This window comes from Tympanuchus pallidicinctus, unplaced genomic scaffold, assembly GCF_026119805.1.
Source record: "Tympanuchus pallidicinctus isolate F22 unplaced genomic scaffold, pur_lepc_1.0 scaffold20, whole genome shotgun sequence".
NCBI lineage: Eukaryota > Metazoa > Chordata > Aves > Galliformes > Phasianidae > Tympanuchus > Tympanuchus pallidicinctus.
In genome coordinates this window covers 4,542,435-4,562,370 of record NW_026294722.1, presented here as the reverse complement: position 1 = coordinate 4,562,370, position 19,936 = coordinate 4,542,435, and the positions used below count along the sequence as shown (strand labels likewise).

The window sequence follows — 19,936 nt, the reverse complement described above, 5'->3', positions numbered from 1 at the left end:
CCATCCTGTTCCAAGAAGCCATTAAGAACCAAGAGAGCATTTCTGGTGGATACAAAAAGCAGCAAAGCAACAGCTTCACTGCCCAGGGCACTGCTCCTGCTTGTACCTCAAGTGATGGAAGTGTGGCAGCGCTAATGAGTGATGCTAACCAGCAGCTCAGCAGCAGGAGCCCTGGCACAGAGGTGCAGCACGCTGGTTTCCCTATGGGCACTGAGTGGAGCCAGCACTGTGAGAGGCCCCCCAGCACCACACCCTGCATTACAGAGATCTCACCTTCACGTTTGGGTTTGCAGAGCATCCCCAATGCTGTCCAGGAGGTCAGCAGGCAGGTTGGATCCTCCACAGACAGCCCCACACAAACCCTACACCACCAGGTAAGCTGTGGCATCACTTGCTCACCATCCTAGCACTTAAGCATCCTGTCAGTGAATCTCCATCCCTCTTCATCCCATGGCTTCCCACCCTCTGACTGCCCCAGAAGCACAGCAGAATGCCATGAGACAAGGTGCTATCCCCTAGCTTTTGAGGAGCTCCTTCTGTTTCTCAACCTCCATATGTAAATTTAGGATTGCACTCAGGCTCCACTCCTGTTCTTACATTAACACGAGAAAAGCAACAGCAACTGGTAATTAGCTGGCTCCTGTTCACAGTGCACGAGCCAGAGAGCCTTGGCCAGCTTTGGTTTTATATCCTGAAGGGTTTTTTGAGCATTACTGTGAGGACACTGTTCCCTCACAAGCCTGGCTTGAATAATCCCATCCGCTGCAAGATGCGTGAGGCTTAACAAGTTGTCAGCATCTTTGAATCTTTTCCTTCTTGGGAGACTTGGCTTCACCCCATCAAGTGAAAGCCTTGAGCAAAGGATCCTGTTGGGATCACTGCCTCGAGAGGAACACAGCTCTCAAAGGGGCTGCAAGCACGTTTCCCATCGCTTTCATGTGGCTGCTCACTCCCCTCCCAACATCTCCAAGGTCTCTGCTAAATGTCTGCTGTCTGGCATGCTGAAAAGCCAATGGAAATACTTGCTTTTTCACTCTGAAATGGGAGCAATGCTATTGATGCGACTGCAAATGCCCCGTGCTGCTTATGAGCACAAAAGTAGAGGTGACCATACAGGGAGGTCCCTGGAGAGCTGCATCACCTCAGTTAGAAGCTAGGAAACCCAGGAGAGAAGAGGGATTTTAAGTCTTAGACCAAGATCAAACACTACTGAAAGGAAAAGCAGGCTGCAGTTATCCTCCCATCAACAGCCTGATCCTGCAGACTCCCACCAAGGTCACACCTCCAGAGCTGCCATCTGAAGCTTGCTTTTGCTACCAGCTTTCTTCATCTCACCCCCCTTGCAAGCACCAGCTACAAGCCCACCTCAAACATTCCCTGCAATGGCAATCAGGAGCAGACAGTCAAAGGGAGCAGCTTAGCCAGCAGGAACAGCAACGATCTGCTGGGCTCTTCCTGCCCAACCAGATGTTAAGGGAGCTCTTGGCTGCTAGGATCCCTTGCCCTGCTCCTCCAAACCAACCATTTGGTTTTTCTGGTGACTGGAGTCACCTTGTTTTCAGTTTGTTACAATGTGGAGAGCAACGTTCTTGATACCATCTCTGCAGCAGCCTGTGCTGTTGGCATTTAAAGGCATGATATCACAAGCTATCTAACACCATGCAAAAAATCACAAGAATGCTACAACATCCAACTGATCTGGGCAGCTGCATGTCATCACTGCCCAAAAAGTCCTGTTCTGTCAACAGGTCTCAGTAAGGTAAGGAAAGCCAGGACTGCCACCCAGCCACTCCAGGATTGGCCCAATGTTTTCGCTTTTAAGAGCTGGCTAGAAGCAGGCTTTCACACACTGAGGGTCTATCTCCATTTACAAGCAGCTTTCTGCTGTCTCGTGGTCCAGGCATGGATCAGTCAACACCCATCCAGATACACTTCTGAGCCTCTATGCAGCTCTACAACAAATGCAAAGCGCTGTGCAAATAAAAGTCAGAAACTGACAAAAAATGTTTAATATTAGTTTTGAAGAAAAAGTGACCATACTTGCTTAGATGAGAAAATAATGACTAAGTGTGTTTAGCGAGCTCTCCTGCCACTGTCAGCCCACAACTGTGGCTCTCTCCACCGAGGCCCAAACAGAGAGGCAGGCCTCCCTGCAGCTGCTCTCTCAGTACGTGACAATGCAAACTCACTTGGGACACAAAACACAATTGCCGTGGGAGCTGGCGTATGGAGGTTGCACTCAGATCTGTGTTTGGCTGCCGCTCTCGGGCCATGGCACATATCAGCAGAACTGCAAGAGAAGGGAGTTTAAACCCTGATTAGAAAACCTCACTGAGGGAGTTGCAGGTCATGCGCTCGCTGCCTAGAAGAGGGATCCAGGTGATGGTCTTGTTTCTGAAGCTGGCAAGGGCTTGGGGGGGTCTTTGGAGGCAGGGCTCAGCCCCCACAGTAAGGGCTAAATAGAGCTCCTAAGTGAATTTCTCAGCCGTGGCTCTGGCACTTGCTAGCAGTGCCATTTCTGCTCACATCTGAGCTCTGCACACAGTATAAAAGCAGTTTGAAAATCCTACGTAATGTCATCGCCACCATCTCTTGGGTGGCAGAAGGAGCATGAAAAGCACTGTGAAGTTGGTCATGGCAGAAGAGGGAATGTGAGGAAGGATAGAGAGGGAATGAGAAGCGAGACATAGCCCCAGCTGGTCTGCAGAGATGGGATGAACCCAGAAGCTCTTGCCTCTGTGCTGGGAGGAAAGATCACTCGCTACAGCTAGTCAGCGTTTGGCAAGCACATCTGAGGAGAGCAGCTAAGCATCTGCAGCATCGCGGGCAGAGCCACCCTAACACCCCTCAGTGCCAGTAATATCCTTGGTGCGCTACCTTCCAGCGGTTCCCACACTCGTTGCACACGACGAAGGTGGTCATGGGCTCATCGGAGCTGCGGGTCTGCACCTGGGGCAGGACACAAAGGACAGCACAGGTGAGCATCGCGCGCCCCTCACAGCAGGGTCACAAAGCAGCTCCTCGCCCCCCTCCTCCCCAGCAACCAGGGATTCACGCTGACCATCCGGTCACGCTGTCAGAAATCAAGGTATCAGGGGTGGGGAGCGCAAAGAGCCTCTGTGTACGATGAATCTGGCTATTTTACACAGGAACTCACGCGTCCTCACATGTTCTGAGACCATCAGGAGACTTGCAGATCCTGCAGCTAAACCAAGCTTCGCAGGGTCTGTTTAGATTACAACAAATTAGACAAGCAGCATCAACGGCCGCCTGCCAGCACTCCTAGGGTACAGTGGGTAAACACCAGAGCAGCTGAAAGCTCTGGCACTAAAAGGCCACTGATAGGAACTGGAGGGATGCCCCAGCAGACACAAAAGCACACACGTGACAGTCACCCACACGGCCACCACAGCAGGGACACGTCTCCCCAAGCCAGGAGCACACACAGGGACTTGCACTGCTGCAAGAGAGCCCCACATCCACTCAAGGGATTGCACAAGCACCTGAGGGGCTCTGATCTCCCTGCTACGACTTTTTCTTTATGATTGTGACAAAGGCAACAGCAAGAAAATGACCCTGCCAGCATTCAGCAGCAGCTGCTTGAGGAGACGCGGCCTAATGGTCCTGCACGAGCCTGACAGCATCTGAGCAACTCGTTTTGGGGCAGCAGCCTTCCCTTCTCACCCCTCATTCTTTGTGGGTGGCTTTGGCAGCGCATGCAGCCACAGCAGTGCTGCGTCCCGGGAAGGGATGCAGCTGGCTGGGAGACTACAAAACCCTCAGCCCATCAAGCACGTGCTCCACAGGAACACATAAAAAAGCACTCAAGCCATTCCCTTTTACAGACCAGTCCCACGTCCTGGCCTCACAGAGATATACTCTGGGTTACCAGGTTCTGCACATTTCCAGTCTGCTTTCTATTTGAGTCATTAAAGAACTGATATTTAACCCAGATGTGGCCAGCTCTTGCCAGAAACACAGTTTGCTAAGAAAAAAAAGATAATCAGATTTTCATGGCATTTGAGTTCCGCAAGGCACCCAAAATATTGGCACTCCCCGAGCAAATCAGACAGCAGAACTATGCCAAAGGGGTAATTATGATGATCCACATGTGTAATTACCTCATGCAAGAGCCACAGCATTTGCACGATGCAAACTAAAGAATGCATTCCTCAAGAATGCCAGATAGCTGAATTCTGGCATTCTCACCCAATGATACTGCTAGGCTCTGAGTGCTTCCATAAATGCCAGTCCACCTTCCTCAAGCGTAGAACTCATTAATGCCAGTGACTGTCTCTTCTCTGGAAAGCTTCTGATTATTTAACAGACACTGCTGTGATCTGCCCCAATTCTGAGCAGTCAAACTCCAGCTTGCAAGTGAAACTCGAGTCCCACGCGCTGCCAAGACAAACGAGGCAGCTCTGCAAGCTGACTTACTGGGCCGTGCTCACAGCCAGGCCTCTCACCCAAGCCAGTCTGTGGGATGCAGAGCTGCTGGACAGCCAGAGGAAAACCCTGGGTCAGCTGCCTGGCTCTCATCTGTTTGTATGTCACACCCAAGCACATTAAGGGGCTTCACTTGGCTCTTGCACACAGTTTGGGCACACATACTCAGCAAACAGCAGCAACCATGAGGTTGTTGGTGCTGACTTGCAGCAAAGGCACATTTATCTCCCAACACCTGGCACAAGCATGGGCACTAACACACACTGGTAATGCACACAGCTTCCAGCAGCTGTCCATCAAAGGGAACAACTCACCTCTGCTTGCTCACACCAGTTTCGCTTATTCCTTATTAATAATTTCACCTCTTTAATGCTTTTATTTCAAACAAGCTGGGATTTGTCCAACCACAGCTCATCTACGTGCTTAGTTTGCACTTCTAATACCACCAACATGCCTTCTTCAGTTCCTGCAGTCTCTCTTCTACACAACCCACTCCTCCTTTTTCTGAACCTCCCTGTTCCCCGCACCTGCTTTCAACATGAAGCTCTTCCAGCCCTGACATACTCCTGGTATGACACTCCTTGGTACCACACAAGCCCAGCTCTTCCAGAAAGAGAGCAGCATTTGCACAAAGTTACATAAGCCCCAACAAAAGATGACCACAGAATCATCAGTGTTGCATTTCAGAGTGCCCTGAGCGCACCAAAAGCTTCTCCCCACCAGTAACAAAATCTTTGCCATGCTGAGGAGCACTAAGAGCTCCAGACCATCCACAACAGATCATTTCCTGTGCAGAGGTCAATGCCGTGGAGGCTACAGGAGCAGGAAGACTAACCTGGGTGTAAGTGCAGTTCTTCTTCTTGCATTTCCCACAGGTGAAGAGGTCAGTCTGTGTCCCTCCTGTCTTGGCCATCTGATGCTCCCGGATTGCTTCTTTCGTCATGGCTTTCCTGATCTCTTTCAGCTCATTACTGGCCATTTCCTTTCAAAAACAAAACAAAAAAAAAGCAATGAAGTCACATCTGTCCAGTTCTCCCCACCACACTCAAGAGAGTCAGCAGGAGAGATCAGCCTAACAGATGGGCCTTTCACTTTTGGTTACTTGCTCAATCCAGGCCCCTGGGATGCTATGAAGTTCCCTCAGAGTATTCTCCACATCACAATCACCACTGCCAGCCCCCTCCTCATGCATTCTGGTAGCAGCTGCTGATAGACCTGCAGCCCTGGCAAGCAGACCAGCCCCTTGCTCCAAAGCTAATCCATATGACACTTTCCCTATAAGAAAAAAACCCGCTCAGGCTTCCTCACCTCCGAGGTCATCACTGCAATCTGTTCAGGAGTAATGGCCCCACACAGCACGTTCTTTTTCAGCTCAGGATTTTTGGAGTCCTTCAGATTGGAGATGCGGCTCCTCACCCGGTTTTTGTACTTCATGTCAGTGTTCTTGATATCTTGGTATATGCGTACATGGCAGTCAAGGACTTTCCAGTCAACCCAAAGGCTTCCAACCACCATCTACACCACTCATGAATAGCAGAGCTATTGCTATTTGATCACCATTGCTGTGATCAAAAGACACTTTCTGCTCTAGGAAGTTAACACTATGAATGCCTACACAATCCCAAAGGCTTTAATGCTGACTTTTTCCACATTGAAATAATCTTGATTTTCAATTTGCTTGGTTCTTCAAGCCACCCTCTCAGCAAGGCAGACATAAAACCCTGCACTCAGAGTGCAGCTGCACCCCCTGCCCCACAGCCCCCAAACCAAGCAAGCTCTTGGCTTGATCTCAAATCTACAGGTAACTTCACACTCACTGCTGTCTTCCCCATTGCTTCTGCCTCATATCAGCACAGTGCTCTTGAGAGAGAAGCACAGGGCTGCTGTGTGTCTTTAGAAGCAGGAAACACTATTTTGATAGGAAGGAGAAACTGGTATCTTACAAACCCATTATGGTGTCAATGGGAAGGAAATATCTGTGCCAATCATACCAACTGTGTCCATCAGAACATTTACACAAGATTGAGTGCTCCCTTCTTCCTCTGTGCTCGTTAACATCACAACCTGGAGACATGCAGGCCCTTAAGAAAGCCCAGTACAGCAAGGATATATTCTTCAATCTGAGCTGCTATGTGCTCACAGTCAGCACCAATGGCAATATAGTCATCTGAAAGGCAAAGAGAAACAAGAGATCAACGACTTCCAACTAGGCAAGGGGTCCCTGGGCTCAATACTGAAGACACAACTTCTAGATTGCTATTTTGGTGTACGTGCTCCTTCCATCACTGGCATCTTGGCCTTTGCTCTAGGCACCCTCTGACCCTTTCAAGAGCAGCAGTGACAAAAGCAGACAAACCCAGCCAGTTATGCCCTCCATCTCTCCATTGGATGGACTGCACTCCACAAGGCTAACAAGCAGCTGGTCCTTCAACAGTAACTTTCCCCATATCCAATGTATTTTTGCCACAGTTAAACTGGAAGGAATTCATTCTCAGCAGAAATTGGTGTCAATGAGAAGTAGTTCTAGTCAGACAAAATCTGACAGAGTCTAAACCACGCAGCATTAGAGTCAAGCCTTCATTTCTTTTCTCAGCTCAGGCTCCATCTGCCCTCCCTTCTTTCACATGCTGCTTTTTACCAGTCAAACAGCATCACAGAGAGCAAAAACTTATCAGCTTATACACTGGGTATGTTAACCAACACCATGAAGCAGGGGAAAGCAGTGCAGAGCGGGGCTGAATTTAGCAGCAGACTTGAGGGAACTGCTTCCCAGGCTTCACATGGAAAGAGCTCTTCTAAGAATTACACAGGGTATTTAATGCAGCACACACACACAGAAAGGCTAGAAATGATGACTCTATGAACCTCTCCATCTGCTGTCTACATTCCCTAGCTTCAAATTAATAAAACTGCAGTGCTTAGACAGACTCCAGTTTTCCAAAAGGATCTGCAACTTGGTCTCAAGGATACATTCAGCTTGAGGTGTTTAAAATCTGACTTTAGAGATGCTGAGCACCTGCAGCTGCCTCTGTCTTTAGAGAGCACATTCTGAGTGGAAGAGAAACTTATTCTATTCCAAGTCCACAGAGGACCACTGTATTTAAGCAGCTCCAGCCCACATATACAGGAGAGTCTAAGTGCAGGAGGCAGCTGGCATAAGCACCATTACCGACACATTCCGTATAATGAGTTACAGCTTCACTTTGCATCCCAAGGATAGGCAGAGATGGCAGCTTCACTTTACAGCAATCAGGTAAGACTGAGACCTAGAAAGGGAAGCAAATACCTGCACACCTGAAGATCAAACTTCTGGCCAGACCCACCCACCCAGGCTGCAGAACAGAAGACCACACGACCCCAAGTTCTTAACTGCCACTGCCTGACACATCAGGTTCCTACACAAGTGTCAACAGCTGCTGCAACACCAGCCAGCCTGACAAAAGGGTGATGGCAAACCAAACTGATTGCAACAGCCTTTTAACGAGGCTGCTCCAGAAAAGCGTTATCTAAGAGGATCCAAATTTGGCACTGACCCACATGCAGAGGCTTATCAGAACTCACTGGGAGCTGAGAAGCATTTCAGACAAAGTAGGGTTTTGCCCAGCACTTACCATCAGCCTGCAGAGCTGTTGTCAGCATTTCTCTGCATTTGTTGCGGACAGCATCACATGTGATGGGTGCCGGGGGGAAGGTGGTGATTTTGGGGGTGGTCGGGGTCTTCGGAGGCTCCTGCCTTTTGTTGGAGCTAAAAGAGAAACTTCACCTATCAGAATGTCTCAGTTCGGGTCACTGAGAGCAGAGAAGGGATCAGCAGGCATGTGGCCAAGCACCCTGTTAATTATAATACAGAACAGTCAGAGGATACCAGTGCAAAGACATGCTCCAAACCAGCACACAGTGCAACGCAGCAGCCAACACCACCAACCCAGATATGAGTTCTCCAGTGGAATCTGCTGGCAGTAAGTTGAGGTTTAATCCATGAAGCAGGCCTGCCAATCAACTGGTTACTGAACACAAGCCACAACTGCTGAACCACCAGGCATCATGTGAAAGTAGCACAAAGCCAAAGGACACGGTCAGTAACTCAAGTGTGCTCAGAACTTCCTCAGACGTCCTTCAACGCTGAGATGCCAGCGGTGGGAAGTGAACACTGGCTCTCTGTAACCAACAAGAAACACAGCACAGGGGTTCTGCAGCAGAAATCAGAGAAACCTACACAAGGCTCTGCAGAGCAAGGGCTTTCTGTGCTCAGAAAGAGAAAAAAAAAACAGCTCCTTCAGCTCCGCTATATAAAAAGAAACACAGCAAAATATGTAAGAGGATTTTCCTTTTTCCTCTGATTACTCATCTCATACAAGGGCACCCCTACACATCACGCAGGTGCCAGGTGGACACAGCACTAACAAATACAACTTCCCTTGCAAAAACAACCTTCATTTCCCACCTGCAAGCACTTGTAGGCACAGCCAGGGAAACGCAAACATCTGCCTGCTGGGACTGCATCAGCCAGCTCATCTGCCAGGAGAGCCAGAGGGCACCCAGCCACCACCCCACACTGCAGCAGGCTCCAGCACTGCACAGGCTCAGATTTGTTTTCTGGAGGAATACCCACGGAGCAGCTCAGCTCGGGGTCCACCCACAGTGAAGTATCTTACCCATAAAGCCTAACATGTGCACATAGAGCTAGCCTTGCAATTACCACAGGAAAAAAAAAAAACAACTGGGGCTATTATGACTCCCAGATGACTTTATAGATCTTTCCTCCCCCTGTCCTGCCCTCCTCATATCTAGGCAGTAGAACAGCCAATTTTTCAGCAGAGATTGCTCTGACTTTGGTGTTTGGGCCATAAAACGCGCAGTATTTATTGCCAGTGTCTGGGTAACATCAATGCAGTAAGAGAAAAACCAGAAAAATAAGAAACCCTGAAAATTTCAGCCACACCACACTGGCTGTGTTTCCTTGAGATACAAGTGGCTGCACATCGCTGAGAAGTCGGGACACTACTGCCAGCTTTCTGCCAGGAGAAATCTCTCATCAACAAGCACTTCCACTGCACTGCCCAGGAAGGGATCAGTTAGCCCACAGCAGGGCAGAGCTGAGCTGCAAGCCTTCTGAACCCACAGCTGTATGTGCACAGCCAGACAGCCTCAGGGACTCAGCACAGGGACCCCACTGCTGCCGAGTCCAAATCCTGTCTGGCTCTGCAGTGCCTCAGAGCCCTCAGATCATCGTCAGAGCTGCTGGATTTCCAGAGCTCAGAACCTCACTGGGCCCTATTCAGAAGGGCCCCCACCAGTGCACCTTGAGGATGCTGTTCAGGTCACAGCAGGGCCGGAAGATTCATTTTGCTCTCAGATGAAATAGAAGCACTTTGAAAATCCTGTTGTCAGCTCACTTACACTCCGCCCAGTAGCTGAATAAAGACTTGTTGCCAGCTAGTTTTACTGGGCAGCACTGCACCAAGCTACTAAGAAACAGATTTATTAGGTGTCAAAACAGCTACAAGCACTCAGTAGAATTTACATTACATATAGAATCATGGAATACATGACAAGAGAAAAAAACTTAGCTTGCAAATAATCAATCATGATGATCTTTTCTCTGGAGGGTACAAATTGCTACCAGGTACTTTTGTACTTAAGGAACTACATACAGATCACAGACGTTGCACATGAGAGTGAATGCAGCAAATGACAACTCAAGTTCATCTGAAAACTGCAGCTGATCTTGTAGAAAATGCCTTGGAAAAATCAGACTTCCCAAAGAACAAAGGCAAAAAGCCTGGAAAGAAAACACTGATAGGATTAGAGTGGCTTACAGTATGGAGTACTGGGAGGAACACTGAAATACTTGAAAACTTGTCACAAATGTGGATGGCTGGGAAAAATCCCCTGTATTTGCAAGAATAATGAAACAAACCAATCTTAACAAGACAGGTTTTGATCAACACCAAGTTTCAAACTGTAAACACGAGTTATGAATTGGAAGATACCAAAGGCAGCTCTGAAAATACCTCACACCCTGCGGGTTTCCTACAGGGCTGTCAAAAAGCAGCTCAGAGAAAGGCCCCACTTGAAGTCAAACTTCAAGCTACCATGGGCACGGACGCAGGTAATACCTGTGTCTTTTAATTTTAGTAAGATCCTATCTCTAAATGCTATTAAATATTTCATATCAGTTTAAATAGCAAATGTTCATTCCCTGAAGGTGGAAAAAGCTAGATAAGCTGCATGGTTATCCCACCTCTGTCAGCTGATGAGCAGCAGTTTTTGCCTGCATCCTTGTACATACCCTGAGATGACAACTGATCACTGCTGAGTTAGATCAAACAGGCTCCTGAGCCATTCCAAAGACTGTACAGAGAGCTATTTATTAAGCTTCAGAAGTTAGTTTATAATTAGAATAGTGGGAAATAGACCTCAAAGACACCAAGAAGACTTATTTCAGGAAATCCTTGTGGTTCACACTGTTCCTGTTGAACAGGAGAAGGAGCTTGTAAATCTATCCAGACAACAAAAGTTCTCACACACACAAAAACACGCATGTATGCTAGAACCAAATGGTGCAAAGCAACAGCCAGGGGTTACAAACAGAACTCAGGGCTGCACTGGAAGGAAAAATCTCACGGAACAGCTGAATTAAGGCCACAGATCCAGAACTTCCCAATAAAAGCTTCAGAGAGCCCCAGAAAAGAAAAAGCTGCCAGAGACAGAGAAAGATTAGACATTGTCCATTAAGATGTACTACTGTGATGGCTGGAAGTGCTACAGCACGGAGGATCACAGTAATACAGCAATCTGCAGGTGCCAGCCCCACGCTGGCTGGCTCGGGGCCCGCAGGTCTAGCAGCATTAGCTCTCCAGTCACTACAGAGGGATTGCTACATCTGTGCTCCAGAAAGTAAGACAAACTACAAGCCAAGAGCTATTTGGGCTTCTCTCCCTGACAGAAGAGGAAGACGTAGCCAAAATCTATCAAAACAAGTGGCTGAAGTATCTGAATACAAGCTGATCTCTTCGGTGCCTCGATTGCAGCCTCATCTGAACCTGCAAGCAGCAAGTCGGGCTCCTTTCATCACTTCAAAGAGCAAAGCCAAGAACTCATGCTGCTAACATTTTTGCTTTTTTTCCAAGGCAGATTAACAGTTCATTTTGCAGCACTGGAGAATAAGCACCGCACTCTGTAAAGAGCCTACCTCAGCCTGACACCAGGAGCTATGCTGGATCTGTGCTGAGCTCCTCCCTTTGCTTCTGTTTATCCTTCACAACCAAGGGGATGCTTTACCATTCCAAAGACTGGAGGAGGAACATACATCAAGGATCAAGGGGAAAAAGCAGCAGTAGCTGCAGCATACCCTCGAGGCGCAGTGTAAGGGTAGCAGCACAAACCAGAAAGCTCCATTCCACACATCCCATGACAACCATCTGCCCAAGAAAGAAGAGGAGGGCTGGGTTGCCTCACTGCCTACAGCCAGGATCCTGTTGAAGTTTCCTTTTTTCTTCCAACTGCAGTACTGCTTCCTGGCTTGAATGGTATCATTCCCTTCCCCCAACAGGCCCAGCTGACAAGCTCCTGGCCTTACACAGAAGAGCCAGCTGCCTCCCTTCACCAATAAGGGGATGCTCAAAGGCTCTTACCTCAACCACTGACTCAATTCCTATCCCCATTAAACCTACAACAGATTTTTCACCCGTCCACACGCCGGGGAAGGGAGTACTCTGCATTTTTATAGAGGATAAAGATCACAAAGAGAAGGTATTTGCATCACAAAGCTGGTGATATCGCTCAGACTAATTACAAAACAAGCCCTTCTCATCTATCACTGACTGCTTTGTAGCTTTTAAACGGCTTTCTCCTCTCAACGGGAGAAGGAACAGCACCTGGAAGATCCCAGCCTACTGCTTTAACCCCAAGTACCACTGTCACACCCCAGAGCCACTGGAAACATGATGCACACAGCTCTTGCTCACATCACACTACAACACCCGGTTCTCCGACTGCAAATTCTCCTCTATTAAAACTTCCATTGCAACACCCAAATCCATTCTCACATTTTCTGGAAGTGAGGTCACCAAAGACACACGTAAATTAAGTCACATTGCTCAGCATTAGTAGCTGTCCCCACCACCTGTCCTGGGCAGTGAGCTCTGAAGGGCGAGAAAGCTCACACCAAAATCCTGATCCTGAGAGATCTGAGCAAAAAAAAACAAAAGCAGAGGAGCAAAGGATGGAGTGACAGGAAAGTGACCAGCAGAGAACAGGCCACAAACACCTAAAACTGTGAACAGAGGGACTTGGGACTCTGATTCTTCTGGCAAACTTAGGAAACAGGCAGTATTGTTTAAGTGACAAACCTGTGACAAACCCATCCTCCTGGGATTGAGGCAAGCCTCTTGATAGGTGTGATGTAAAACCTGGTCCTACCTTTCCCCTCTCCCCTTTGATCACACTGCCTCCACTCAACATCTTAGCATGTTTAGGACAGTGGAAAGAGGATGCAACGTTCAACACGTGGTACGGAGCAAGCATGCAGCAGACCTGCTAGAGGGTGGACACCAGCACAGAGTGAAAAGAGGACTTCTGCTGGGAAGAACACAGAGAAAGGGAAGTTTTAATATAGTGATGGATGAATCAATCCCATCCATAACCTGAGATTGCAAAGGCCAAAGGTAATTCTGAAGAATTCAGAGTTAGAAATAAGCAAAAGCACAAAATGCAACAAAACCCAGAAGCATTTCATTAATGAAAAAGTTGACAGAAAACATGGAAAGTCATGAATAAAAGCAAAAAACTCACTAAAGCCACTGTCTTTTGTAGATGTTTATTTCTGCATAACAGTTCAATATTAAAAACACCACACAACTCGCCACTGAGGAAGCCTATAGACTCCTAGTGACCCTGACCAGGAATTTGAGCACACAAAATCCTCAGCTGAGATACTTAGCAGTGAAAACTCATGTAAGATGCTAAGAGAATATTCCAATTAGATAACAGGATCATCTCTAGCTAAAGGGAAGCATTACCTTTGGTCTCTAGAGTTACCAGTCTCCTTTGAGGAAGATGTTGGCAAGGACAGGTTCTTCTTCTTCTCCTCACTTTTTTCCTCCGAAGCATCTAAATTTGGACAAAAAGAAAAAGCAAACTTGGAAGCGAAAGTGTTCAGAACTGCTCTCTACACTGCAACCCTGCATACACTAAGCAACATCCTAAAACTTCACAGAGCTGGCTCCAGGCAAGTTATTCTACAAAAAGAATTTTAAAAAGACAAAGGAAGCTTTTATGGCCCTGCATGCAGAACTTTTAGTTGCCTTCAAGTAGAAGCTAATTTAAACAAAAGCTTTCCCCACCAAACCAGAAAGCAAGGATCAATGGCCTTCCCTCCTCAAGAGATAAGCTTCCTCACAAGACCTGCCTCATCACAAAAGCTCCTTTCAAAGACTCCGGCTGCTGAGCACAGATTGAATTAAGTTCTCTAAAGTGTCACCAAATGCAGTATTTCAAGCCAACATCATCTGAAGGCCAGTAAGAGCTGGCCCTTCTGGGAGTCTCGCACTTCCGAAGTGCTGCTGAAAGCCAAGAGCACAACCCTGAAGATGGCTCTCATTACACTGCAGAACTAGTTTCATCCAGAGATAAATTGTCTGAGCCAAGCAAATACGCATCAACCCTGATGTGGAGAGCCCAGTTGCAGCTTCTGCTCAGTGCCAACCATCATGAAGGCCCCTCCAGCAGAAAACAATGTGAATTTGTCTGCAAGTTGTTAAACTAAGATCTTTCTCCAAGTCATCACCCAAAATCCATTCCAGCATTCCTCTTTCCAAGCTGAGGTACAAGGCTGACAGCACACGCTGTACGAATGCCACGTAGCACAAAAGTCAGGTTGGAGGCTTCAAAGTACAGATACTGTTTCTGTAACTAACGTTGCTAATTATCATGTAATTAGAGTAGTTCTGAAGCTTTCCCTGCCATTGTGTTGACAAACAGGAACTCAAACAACCAGTACGCATGGCAGCAGATCAAACCCCAAAGGTAGCGCAGTTTCAAAGGCCGGTTTTCTAGAGTGTTCTACATGGATGCACAAGACCTCCTGAGAAAGCCAGCCTCCCACTGAAGCCAGCACCTTTGCAAGTGGAATCTGACAGGAACGTGATTATTTTCTTACCTAGAAGTTTTTTCCAAGATTTGATGAGCGATTTGGCAAGCGCTATCACTTCTTCATCAGTGCTCTGCTTCCTCAGTGCATTCACTGACATACCAATGCGGGTGGACTGCAAGTGAGCACGCACATGAATCACTCAAGAACTCCTTACCAACTGAACTCAGAAATCAGCATAGCATAGTCGAAACAATGACCAAGATACATAACATCCAAGAGCTCCTTACAACTCCAGAAGCAAGGCATGACAGTGCCCAGCTTGCTGGGACTGCTCACAGATTGGGCAACCCATCACTCACAAACACACCTGAGTCGTTTCAGTTTAGAGTGAAAGAACCCCAACTGTGCCTCTTAATCTCTGAATTGTTATTGTTCAACATCTCCCTGATGTCCTGAACATCACCATTACAAAGACTTAAAGAACTCCTTCCCCCAACCCCAACACACTACCATTTACATCTTCCCTTTTACTTTGAGGATCTATGGAGGAATTTGAGCATATGCCTCAAGCTTCAGGCAGCACACTTTTGCCTAAAGCTACTGATGCCCAACACCCAAGTGCAGAGCTATTTTCTAGAGGTAATATTTATTTTGATGCTTGGAGTAAGGCAAGAAGGCAGAATAAATTATTACATTCACTTAAAAAGCATTTTGTGCTCCTCCAGAGGCAGCCTTCAGCTCTGCACCCTAACTGTGCAACTCACCTGCAGTAAGTCCAAAGTCATAGGCATACTCTTCAGTTCCTTCAGTAAATCCATTGCACCATCCTGGAAAAGAAAAGAGGTCGAGAATGGGTGCCTCAGCATTCAGTAAAGAAATGCAACAGCTTGGGAATAAATTTAGAAAGTTGAAATCAAAGACAACAGTTCTTCCCTAAAACATCATCAAGGCTGCTGAGCATTAGGTCACTGCCTTCACCTGCCAAATTCAGGACCTCTAATGCCTGAAAAATACACTTTGAATCACAACTGCCATCTCAGCACACATCTGGCTGGCGTGAGTAATTCTACCCAACTGTTTTGTGAGCCTTGCTTATTGACATTAGGTTGTAAAAACAGTTCAGCAGAGTTGCAAGAACTCCACTCACCCACTTACGTCTCAAAAGCATTGCCTACAGCCACAGCTACCCGTATCCTCTTTCCACCACTTGAAATTGCATGTGGTTGCCTCCCAGTGGGGACACTGATATCCCCCTCTGCTCAGAACACGAGCTGGTACCAGGAGCAAAGCACCAAGCAGCAAAGCTAAAGAGCTGGCTGCTTGAAACTCATTATATAAGGTTTTCTTGCATCAGCTTCACATCCCATAATCCTGAAAATCTGCCTAGCAATCTTGCAGGTGCCTAGAATTGGTAAGACAAGGTAAGACAAATGGCAGGAACAGAAACATGAGCCACGTCTCCTTTTAGCAGCACTCTGCAGATCACAGCCTGGAGCAAGCCCACCTCCATTCAGCCAGCTCCTCCTCATCCCCTCCTATTAAACAAGACCTTCCAGTGTCCACATCCGTTTCCATTCCACTGGCAGCTCATTTCCAACACTAACAACTCCAAGCTCTTCTACAGCACAAGACCTATAGGGCCCATCGTTGCAGTGGCACAGACTGCCCTGCATTCCCTCCTCCCTGTGCACAAGGGCTGTTTCCCATCCACTGCAGGAAGCAATCCAGCTGCCAGCGCCACCCTAGAGAACAGAGGCTGAGAAAGCCAAATGAAAGCAGAAGGAAAGCTTTCAGCACACACAGAAGTAACTCACGCCAGCATAAGCCACACATCACAGTACCCAGAATGAGCAGCTTCCCATCCAGGCAGGTTCAGACTTCTCAGTTCCTTCAACAGTAACAGACTCCATTAAATCCGGCCCTTAACATACAAAAAGATGTGGTGATTCATGCTTCTGCTATCAGAAGTGGAGCCACATTTGGGGCAACAACAGCCAATTGGGATCCACACAAACTAGAGCAACAAACAGGTACTCCAGGCAATCACCCTGCAGGAAGAGTTTGCAAATTAGCCAATACACAATAAACAGATAAAACGCCAACCAAGAGGAAAGGTTGCATACCACTCTGTTAAGAAACTGCCTCCTTCTCAGTGAAGCTCAGAAAGAAATTCAGCAAAGTTACTTCTTTCCTATTTTAACAATGGCGTTGCAAACCTTCCATCAACAGGAACAGACATCACAGGCTGTGCTGAGCCCAAGCTCCTGTTGGTACAGCAGCTACACAGGTACCAGTGTTCAGCCCAACACCCAGAGGCTCACCCATCATAGCTGCACCCAGCACCTCATAACCCAAAATTTGTTCCCCTAATCCATTCCCCACCTCACCACCCATCACCTCCCATCCCCCCAAACCCACTCCCTTTAGTCCAAACCCAGGTGTAAAGCCCTTCTTGCACCCAGTTTGCTTCCATGGCACAGCTCATGCTGTTGGAAGCAGAAGCTGACACACTGACACATCCCATCAGGCAGCTACAGCACCCCCCCTCTTCCAGGGAGCCACTACACACCCCATGAGACACACAGCAGGCAGACAGCAGCATGGCCAAACCCTCCACGCTCTGAAGGCTGTTGGCAATGAACAGAAGCAATGCTTCTTTGGGACAGGTCTGCAAGATGGAGATACAGAAGCACTGGGGGTCACCCAAGGATGTGCCAGGGTTCAATATTAGGAGGAAGTTTCCCATGCAGAGGATGGTGAGGCACTAGAACAGGTTGTTGGTGGATGCCCCATCTCTGGAGGCATTCAAGGCCAGGCTGGATGTGGCTCTGGGCAGCCTGGTCTGGTGGCTGGCGACCCTGCACATAGCAGGAGGGTTGAAATTCGATGATCATTGCAGTCTTTTTCAACCCAGGCCATTCTATGATCCCCCCCCCCTCCTCCTCCATAAAGAGAACGGGGAAGAAGGGTTGGGAGTGCTGCTCAGTAAAAAAGCAGAGAGCTGCGGGGTGCAGGGGGGGAGGGGAGGAGGGCACAACGTGGGGTAAATGGGCTTCACAATGAGGACACAGAGCCCTCCCCTCAAAAACGGGCATTGGGTGGCACAGGGTTGGCCTGCCCGCATTGCAATGGGACGGGGGGGGGGGGGGGGGGGGTTGTGGTATGGGCAGGCGGGGGGAGAGGGCAGGGCTGCAACACAGCGATGACGGCTGTTGGAGACACCCCCCCTCCCCTTCAAAATACGGCCTGGAGATGGGCAGCAGGGCGGGCCCCCAACCCAGAGTGGAAGGAGGGAGGCGGGGAGGGTCCTTCCCAACGGGGACCCCAAAAAGCACGGCTGTGGGGGAGCTGCCCGCTCCCCATTGCAGGGCTGTGTGCCTGTGTGTGAAGGGGGGCTGCCGCCACTCACCGCGCTCTTTTTGGCCACCATCTTGTCCAGCCGCTTGGCGATTCGCACGATCTCCTCCTCCCCGCCCATCGCTCCGCTCCCCGTAGCGGCGAGGCCCGGGGGGTGTGACGGGGGAGGGAGGGAGGGAGGGCCGGCGGCGATTCCCGGTGCTCACCTCAACCCCCGGTACCGCAGTCCGAGCGGGCGGCGCGCGGGGCACGACGGGATTTGTAGTCCGAGCGGCTCCCGCCCGCCTCCTCCCCGCGCACGGCCAGGCGGCGGGACTACAGCTCCCGGCATGCTTTGCGCCCGCTGGGGGCGCGCTGGGAAATGTAGTCCACCCCCATGGAGGAACCGCAAGCCCCGCTCCCCCCCAGCGCCATTTTAGGGCTGCCCGAACTTAGGGGCTGAGCGCATATGGCTGTGAGGCGCCGTGGGCTGGGCTGGGCTGAGCCCCTAAGTCTGGCTTGGCACTCCCCAGCCCAGCCCCGAGCTGTACCCTGGAGGGTCCTAACTGTGAAGCTGTGTCCTTTATAAGCTCCCCACAGGTGTGCCCTCTCTGCCCCTCCCAGCGCCTGGCCAGGTGGGCAGAGCTCGATGGATGGCAGCAGCTGTGAGATGGGCTGTGAGCCAGCAGTGTGCTGGGATCGTGGCTGGGGAATCATAGGATCATTACGGCTGGGAAAGAGCTCCACGACCCCCCAAGTCCAACCCTCCCCCCCAACCATGCCTACTGAGCTCATCCTTCAGTGCCACATCTCCACAGTTCCCAAACACCTCCAGGGATGGTGATCCCAGCACCCGCTGGACAACATTTCTTCTAGTGGGAATCCCAAAATCAAACGAGCTGCTCCAGCAGCGATCAAGCCTCAATCACTTTCAGCACCACGCTGACCTACTGCTTCCTTACATTGAGATTTGGGGCTGTTCAGCTCAGCCTGAAGGAATAACAAGGAGTGATGGGGTGCAGGGGGAAGCGTGAGCCCGTCGGATGGTTTGGGATCTGGGCCCTGGAGCCACCCTGTAGGTGGCACTCGTACACTGTGCAGGGCTGGCATGTCCCCGGGGTGCTGTGCGATGTCTGCTCCTGGGATTCATCGCAAGCATCGATCTGCTCTGCTCAGCTGGATCCTGGCAGGAGGAGAGCTGCGATGCCTCCTGCGCAGCCACTTCGTCAGAACGCAACGTGTCAGTGGTTGGGAGAAGGAAAAGGAGAAGAAACACGAGCAGGCTGCAGCTCCAGCAAGGGCTGGATGCTGTCTCCTTGCTGCTGCTGGTAGAGCCCTGATTACGCTGGTAAATAGCTGCTGCGTCCTGCCTTGGCAGGCTGCAAGTCAGCTGAATGCAGGGATTTGTTACACGAGGCCACGAGCTGCAGAATTCCATGTTGGGAAGCAGGGATCCTTGAGCTCAGCCACAACCCCGCTCTCTCCTACAGCGAGTCGCCGAGGCCAGAGTTTAAATCAGCACACAAAAGTGGGGAGAATGGAACAGATTGGTGCTAAATCTCTGGGGATAGCTGTCTGCCACAATGGCATTTTTGGTACTCAAAGATGTTGCTTTATAGCAGCTCACACTGAGTTGGACAAATCTGGGATCCCCTTGAGCAAGAGCTGCTCCCCAGATGTGCGCGAGACATTTTGTGTTGCCCACAAACCAGCAGAGGTGGCCCCAGCCCAAACCTGAGCTCCAGCCCCTCTCCCTGGTGTGACGTTTGGCACTACCTTGAAATTTCTTGGCTTGGGTCCCATGTTTGTAAACGCAAATCCTCTCCAACTCGCAGTCTGGAGCCTTTAGAGCATCTGAAAAGCCTCTGTCCCTTGGCAGGGTCTGGCCATAGGGCAGGAGGTGCCATTTTGGCCCATCTCTGTTAGGCAGGAAGAAGCCAGGAGATCTTCTGTAGGTCCCTGGCAGCCGGCGGCCGCCTGTCCCGTGTGTGGGGTCGGGTCATGCCGGTCCTCGGCGTCAGCGGAACGCTTGAGAGGCACCGCTGCCACTGTCAATGT

General features: G+C 49.5%; 1 protein-coding gene across 3 annotated transcripts; it reads right to left on the bottom strand.

Moving 5' to 3' along the window:
* Nucleotides 1-1,986: 1,986 nt before the first annotated feature.
* Nucleotides 1,987-18,161, bottom strand: TCEA2 (transcription elongation factor A2). Of its 3 annotated transcripts, XM_052683604.1 has the most exons (11): nucleotides 17,952-18,031; nucleotides 16,384-16,463; nucleotides 15,307-15,369; nucleotides 14,609-14,714; nucleotides 13,470-13,560; nucleotides 8,058-8,191; nucleotides 6,557-6,613; nucleotides 5,755-5,909; nucleotides 5,282-5,428; nucleotides 2,878-2,949; nucleotides 1,987-2,290 (listed from the first exon to the last, which is right to left on the bottom strand). In XM_052683604.1, the coding sequence occupies exons 2-11, from the start codon at nucleotides 16,450-16,452 to the stop codon at nucleotides 2,282-2,284; spliced, it is 903 nt and encodes a 300-aa protein (XP_052539564.1). In that variant the 5' UTR covers nucleotides 16,453-16,463; nucleotides 17,952-18,031; the 3' UTR covers nucleotides 1,987-2,281. The 3 variants fall into 3 exon arrangements, with proteins under 3 accessions (XP_052539564.1, XP_052539565.1, XP_052539563.1); XM_052683605.1 differs by lacking the exons at nucleotides 16,384-16,463; nucleotides 17,952-18,031 and adding an exon at nucleotides 18,106-18,161; XM_052683603.1 differs by lacking the exon at nucleotides 16,384-16,463 and having other exon boundaries at nucleotides 17,952-18,092.
* Between the last annotated feature and the right edge of the window lie 1,775 nt (nucleotides 18,162-19,936).

Coding starts and splice junctions, on each gene's coding strand:
- TCEA2 (XM_052683603.1), bottom strand. CDS start 18,020: ATGGGCGGGGAGGAGGAGATCGTGCGAATCGCCAAGCGGCTGGACAAG. Junction 5,429..5,754: donor TTGCAGTGATGACCTCGGAG/GTGAGGAAGCCT, acceptor TGTTTTTGAAAG/GAAATGGCCAGTAATGAGCT. Junction 2,950..5,281: donor AGAACTGCACTTACACCCAG/GTTAGTCTTCCT, acceptor GTCCTGCCCCAG/GTGCAGACCCGCAGCTCCGA.